General features: G+C 51.3%; 1 protein-coding gene across 1 annotated transcript in view; it reads right to left on the bottom strand.

Moving 5' to 3' along the window:
* LOC126576540 (homeobox protein invected) overlaps positions 1–6056 on the bottom strand; it is a 27534-nt gene extending 21478 nt beyond the window's left edge. The window contains exon 1 of the mRNA XM_050237854.1: positions 5993–6056. Coding sequence (XP_050093811.1) covers positions 5993–6056 — 64 coding nt within the window. The remainder of the gene's footprint in view (positions 1–5992) is intronic.
* Between the last annotated feature and the right edge of the window lie 1237 nt (positions 6057–7293).

The following is a 7293-nucleotide window of genomic DNA, read 5'->3' as shown; positions in this document are numbered from 1 at the left end:
ATTCATAGCATCTTCTTTAAGACTATCCATTAAGCTATTGCATCTAAATGCGAATGACCTGTGTGACCAATCTTGTATAACGTACTCAAACCGACATGATGCTTAGATGACACGTTGATGCCGCGAGCTGCAGCTGCACTAAACACAAACTAAGCTTCAAACAATAAAATCCTCATCTGGCACTCAATGAACTTCGATGTTGAGATCACCGTGGACATCTCTCGTTCACTCTTTCCGCGCCACTAATAGCTAACTAGCCGTGTAAGCTTTTAATAGCTCCTTCGAAGCGACTCATAGCATTGGTAATAGGGGTCCGGACAGAGTTCAAACAGAGGAGTTCTGTTGGCATGCAATGCACTGCAGCCAGGAGGTTCAACATCCTCATAAACAAGCAACTACGAGCCACACATCGTCCGTCAGTGAGTTATGGTCGACCATCAAGCTGCCGTGTAAGCTGTAGGCAGTACCAGCAGAAATGCAGATTTCCAACTGGCCGCACTGCTGTCACACTCTTCCACTGGACGTCCCCCAAACCACCACGGGATGTCTTTGGCAATTAATTTATTGAACAGATTAATTGAACGATAATATTTTATTGAGTTATTTCGTTTGATTGGCAGAACGGCACATCATCATTCCTCCCCGCTGGGTGGCTGGCTTTGACGTCTCAGTGGCCGACCATTCGGTTTCATTCATCACAATCACGGTGCGGCGTCGTCATCGTCATCGGTCGTGGGTTGAATTGATGCATTCATTCATCAATTTCGCGACGCGTTTGGCAACAAAAATCGCAAAGCAAAATTGAGGAAGTGAAGCCCCAAGGATGGGGGTGGTATTGAAATGAGGTAAATCTCCTCCCCCTCCTCCTCCTCCTTCTCCTTGGCAATCGCACACAATGGCGCGCGTGCTGGAAGCCTCCGTTCCTCCAGCGCACCGAGACCACGTGCTACGGGCCAACAGCAATCAATATCTCGCGGCTCGCGCACCGCCACCCCTTCCGCTATTTGTTGCAACATCCGCCCTCCAATCACATCTGTACGTCACGTTTCGGTTTCGCTCCTCCTCGCTGGCTGGCTGGCTGGCTGGATGGTGGAGGCTATAAATCATGCAATAGAATCGAAATGCAGGCGGCCTGGCGCGGGGTGGAAGGATCGAAACTCGCGAATTTGCACAATGCAGACAAGGTTCGCCAGAAAGACCGGAAAGGTCATCGAACGCATCGGGGTCCAGTAATCGATCTGCGGATGTGGAGCCGAGGGCTTCGAGGACATTCTTGATTCGCCACGGAAACGTCGACGACGATGACGACGTTTACGATCGTTTTGCGGGCGATTCGTGGTTGGTTCGCGTGGTGATGATCTCAACCGACGACCATGACGACGACGACGACGGCGAGGAAGGGCCACGGATGGAGTCGGAATGCCGGGACCGCGACGCGTTCCCGTTCCAGGAAAGCCCCGGAATCGAAATAACATTCCCCGCTCGGGCAAACCGAAATGATCTACCCTTTAGGGGGGCAGGATGGTGAAGGAAAGGGTCTCGGGGTGTACCTTTCGTGCGGAGCGATCGTTTCGAACTAATTAAGACATTAAATGTGGTTCCAGGCATCAATCAACGGAACGCACGAACGAAACGCTCGCCTGGAACGATACGGAACGCAGCGAGAGAAGAGAGGAAGACGGAAGATGCTGCGGTCCAGCATTTACGACCGATCACCCCTCAACCCGATCACTCGTTCGATCCACCGAATTCCCCTTGTTCCGTCCATCGAGACTCCAGCACCAGCAGCAGCAGCAGCAGCAGCATCGCTCACTTCATGCTCCACCGGGGACCGGGACCGATCACCGCGAAATGCGAAACCTCCCCGCAAGCGACAGCATCACACCGATCGGACCGAACCTCGGACGCGATTTACGTACGCAGCGCAGCATCGATGGTCAGCCGGGCGGGAACCGGTCATCGTCTTCGCGATCGAAACACAAACACACGCGCAGGGAGAGATGGATGATGATGATTTCCAACAAAAGCCATTCCAATCGATTCCCGGCCGATGGCTTAATTGATTTATTTTACAAACAGTCCCCTCTCTCTCTCTCTCTCGCAGGGCTCCCCGGGACACCTGCACCTGGTGGCATCGCGGTACTTCATCGGAGGCAGCATTACTGCAGCAGCAGCTCCGTTACTCCGTTGCAGGCCAGAAGTGAGCGCATCATTGGGAGGGGAGTTGTGCATACCTCCCAAGTCGTGGCCACCGAGTGATGGATGAAATGTGTTTTGAGCGCTTTTTGGCAGTTTCGTTGATAAGTGTTCCCGATAGGAAGAGGAAAAAGATGTTGGTACAAAGAAGATTAGTTGAAATGATTTAAGAGAATTTTTTTGAGGTTTTTTTCTCAACAAAGACTTCGAATTTAACTTTGATTTCCCTTTAGTGAAATAATAAAAGTTGATATAAAGCTGATTCCAACTTTTTAATTTGTTGTAAGTCACAAGTTTATTCTAATATCATTTAGATAAACTCTTCTTTTCACAACAAAAACATAAAATATTCTGACTCTCCATCTCACTTTGTGGATGCAAATTTGTTGCTCAACAAACATCAACAAAAAAACGCAAGCGAGCATTCCGTTCCGGTTGTGAGCACGCGGGATCGGAACCATAAATTTGAGGATTCTCCGTCCGAACGAACTCAAGTGCGGACGAGACGACCTCACAGGATCTCGTGGAGGAGGTCCTTTCAATCGTCGCTGGCTTCCTTCCTGGACGACAGACACAGAGAGAGAACGAGAGAGAGAACGAGACAGAGAGACAAAGAATACATCACTTTCGCGAAGCCCACCTTGGTGCGATCAGTGGCCGATCATCCGACCGAAGAGGCCTAAAGAGTGAAGAATGCCGAAAACATATGCCAAGAGGACCGTGGCCGGCACAAACGGGCGGCGGAATCGAGGAATCCCACCCAGCAGGAAAGGTCCCAGGAAGCCGCGCGGCACGCTTGATAGATTCGTACCTAATCAAAGCGCCAGCTCAGCCCCCCTTTTCAGACCCAGAGAGAGAAAGAGAAAAAGAGAGCGAAAGAGCGTGCGGAGGAAGAGTGGACTGGCGCGGGGTTGACTTTTGGATCAAATTGTAATATCTTCATTTTCGACCCCCGAGAAGCCCTCGATAAGGGTGAAGGATTCTTGGGAGAACGGGGTATGGGGAGAGCCCCCAGGGCGCGCGCATGCGAGCCGAACGTAAACACGGCGATCAGCGGCATCAGCGGCATCAACAGCAGCAGCAGCAACCAAGATGATCGTTGGTCGATCTACCGCAATCTACCGCCGGGCAGGGCAGGCCGGCCACCCCGGTCCCCATGGTGTATTGATGCTCCACATATGTTATCATGGAACCGGGGCAAACCGGAGGGAGATTTCCGTCTCTGAGGGCCACCAGATTTCGGGCGTTTTTTTGGCTTTTGTAGGGGAATAGGGTCCACCAGTGTGTGGCGGTCGGATGTGTGGATTTTGTGAGAAAGTTTGGCCAACAAAATGCGATTTTTTGTTTTATTCATAACAATTTGCAACAAGAGTTTTGTATGGAGACGCCAGAGTAACAGATTTCATCTCTGCATTTAGTATAAGTTTACTAAAGGCATTCGAAAATCGCTACACAATTGATTTGCAAAAACTTTGAGAACCAAACGTCAAGAGCATATTCTTGGCCAGAACAATGTATCCCAGATAGAGCAACCTTCTTTGTAATTGAATAAATAAATAAACTTAAACATTTCCCATCATGATCATGCTTTGACTCACTGCCTGACCAGATATTAGGTAGTTTCGAATTGAATTTGCATACATTTTAAATAATGTAAAGTTTTTTTCAGATACTCAATGGAAATTAAGCATAAGAGGATGTTTTTAATGTTTTCCTTTTCTCTTTTTTGATGTCTTGAATTTTCTCGATAAAACCAACCCTGAACAGAGTCCCATCCGTTAGATGGTGGCCCACATTCCCCTTTGTTTTCTGCTCCATGCTCTCCATGCCATTCCATCGAGCGGTTCCGCCTTCTGGTACGCAGACGGCCTCCAAGCAGCTGAAGAGCCTGGGACCCGCGGACCTCACACATAATCCAACACGGGGGGCCCAATTAAGCATGTTCACGGCATTCATTCCGCGCTCGTCGTAATGCTATAATGCTCGCTCGCTTGCTCGGTTGCGGTCCCTAATGTGAACCATTTCTGTGATTTATGTACTATCTGCAGCGAGCGGCAACATTCGCACTGCTTCCCCCTGTCTCATTTTTGGCGGCCATCCCGTTCCCGTTCTTCTTTCCAGGGGCTCTTTGCGGTGAGCGCTATGGGATTTATCTGCGGGCGCATGCATTATTTGCATAAGCATCACCAGCATCGTCGTCGTCGTCGCCCTTGTCATCGGTTCCGCATGGCTGACGGTGCATCATTATGCTCGGCTCGAGAGTGTCATTTCGTGGTGCAATCGAGGATTGCGGGAATGTGCGATTTCCCAGGAATGCCAGGAAGCGGACATTAGTCAGGATGGCAATGGACTGCGTAAGGAATTCACGCTTTCCATTCGCGGAATCCATTCTGACATCCTTTTGAGGACATTTCAGAGAAATGAGTTCCATTTGTCCATATGCTACGATTATGCAACAGGATATGTTGGTTATTTAGGACTAGGACTTCCGGAAACTGTGATCCAAATCCCGCAAACCATCTGCGGAATCGTAGATCACTCTAAATTGATTCAATCTCGTTGCTAAGCGACGCTTCCTGAGTCAATGCTCGCTCTGCTTCAAGAGCTTGCGATCTTCCCCCCGAAAAGCAGTCTCCCAGAATCTTCCACCACGATCTCCATGCCAGCCTCACTAATACAAAAATACTTGGGTTATCTCACGCGCATCCTCTCTCCGTCCGTCCGTCCGTCCGTCCGTCCGAAACCCAATCCCTAATGAAGACATCTTGAAATTCAAATGAATATAGTAATCATTTTAATGCCCCCATGAATAGTTTTCAATAAAGAAAAACATATATTTATTAACCCGGCGGCGGAGACGACGAGGCAGAAGGAGGAAGAACCTGCGATGCTGCGGGGCACAAAACCATCGACCACTGTTTTGGGTCTTGGTCGCTGGGCCCCGACGCAACCATGGAGGTCTCCGGCTTTCCTTCATCCCACCATCATCCATTCAACGCGGATGGCGAGAATGAGAGATCAAGAATCGAGGCTTCGCGAGTCTTCGCGGAACTACTAGCACCGGTGGTGGTGGTGGTGGTGGTGGTTCGTCGCTCGGACCATCGGGTTCTGTTTGCGAATGTTGGGTTAGGATGTTTGGCGGAAACTGCCCCCAGGGCGGCCACAAACGGCGGAAGCAACCACATGCGTGTGTGCACGCTGAACTGACCACAGCCATTGGTCTGCGCCACAGATAGTGGTCATAGCGCCACAGATTAAAGGAGATAATTCTGGAGAGTAGCAGTCGAGTTGGACGTTCTTCTCGATCTCATGTCTTCATTCCGTTCGCGCTCTCGATCGTGGTTCGTGTTCGATCGAAAGAGGACAACCTGGTAGATGACTCACGCACACGCACGCCCAAACAAGTCACCAAAGCGAAGAGGCACTCGAGAAAAAAAAAGATCGAAGCTCGATCGTGCGCAGCGATCGCTACGCTGCGTGGTGGTGGGTCAGCGGTTTGATGGATTTACTGACGGCTATTTTGACAGGTTCGGACTCGGGCCACCAGCGCCAGCGGCCGAAAAGTAAAGGCTCCGGCGGCGTGCTTTCCGGCAGGTCATCCCCCCGGTTGATCCCGCTTGACATCTCAATTCCCCCTGCGGGGGATCGTGCGGCATTTTCAGTCCCCCGGGTCCTAGAAGAAAGTATGAGAAACAGTGGGAGAGGCGACCGACAGAGAACACGATGTAGCGCCTCCGAGAGCATGATCTAGATCGGGTGCTCCACGCATTGCTCGGAAGCGCTCTCTGCCACCAACGGCTTGGCAGCTCCAACGGTGGCGGCGGCGGCATCGTCGGTGGCGTCGGTGGCTTCATCGGCATCTCGACACAGACTCCGCCATCCATTTGCATAGGCATGTGAGGATTAATGAACACCAACGGAGACGTGGAGCCGCGGTCTCTTCCTCTTCGTCTGTGACGCTAATCAATTTGATGGATCGTCTCTCTGATTAGCTGCGGAGAGCAGAGCTGCGCGCCGGGAAGGATCTTAATTTTTGGCAGCTTCCGTCACCACAGCACAACCCAGGGTTGGAATTGGAGCCAGCCAGGCTCCACCGCGGAATTTATGTTTTCCCCAAAAAGCTGGTCGCCACCGCCGCGGCCACCAACGACGCTGCTGCTGCTGCATGTTGTGCGCGCCGAATGATCAATGTCAGTCAGAGGACAGAAAGGGGGGATGGGAAGGGGTTACAGAGAGATAGAAAGAGAGACAGAGCGACAGAGTGAGAGAGAGAGTGAAGCTTATCGCTTGACCGACATTCGCTTTGGTCGGTCTGGCTCTCGCTCACTCTCTTGCTCACTCGCCAGCACCAGTTCCGTTGACCATCCGTCCTCTACTCTACGTAAAGGAAAGAAAAATTAGCGGTAAATTTGATTCCCCTTTCGAAAGACTTCGAGCACGCAACAGAGAGAGAGAGCAAGCGAGAGTCAAAGAGGAACAGTCCAGAGAAAGAACGGAGGGAAGGGTTGGAGGCTGGTTGGTTGGCTGTTCATCCGTGACAAGGCCCCAGGCCGGTTGGGGACGTGGAGAAATTTACAACTCAATTAATTTACACCTTCGCAATGGCCGCGCGAGCGCAACGATGCCAAATGCAGCCGAGTGGCCAAGCATGATCTCCCTGGCATGGCATGGCATGGCCTCGCGCGGCCATTTGACCACCCACGACGACGACAGCGACCGGGACGACCAACGACAAGCGACTGGCGGATGCCGGAACCCATTTCTAGGATCCCTCTCGCACTCTCTCTCTCTCTCTCTCTCTCTTTCCCTTCTCGTTTTTTTTTGCGTTCAATCGATCGCTTTTTGCTCGATTCGATTGCGATCGGTCCCCGAGCCCCCTGAGGTGGTGATCGTGGGAGCGCCAAGCGCTATTCCCGTGAGCTGTTTCGCGAGAGGCGAGTGTTTATGGGTCCGCTCCGGGTTGCGAAGGATTGAGAAGATTTGTGGTCGACTTTATACAACCTAATAAGCCATTTGTACGACTTATGAGCCCGGACACACTCGGCGTGCAAATGATGGCCATAAATCGATCTCTATTCTCATACTCGTGCGCTGTAG

Source organism: Anopheles aquasalis, chromosome 2 (assembly GCF_943734665.1).
Source record: "Anopheles aquasalis chromosome 2, idAnoAquaMG_Q_19, whole genome shotgun sequence".
Lineage (NCBI taxonomy): Eukaryota > Metazoa > Arthropoda > Insecta > Diptera > Culicidae > Anopheles > Anopheles aquasalis.
The sequence above is the reverse complement of the archived record's forward strand: the minus strand, read 5'-3'. Positions and strand labels throughout refer to the sequence as shown.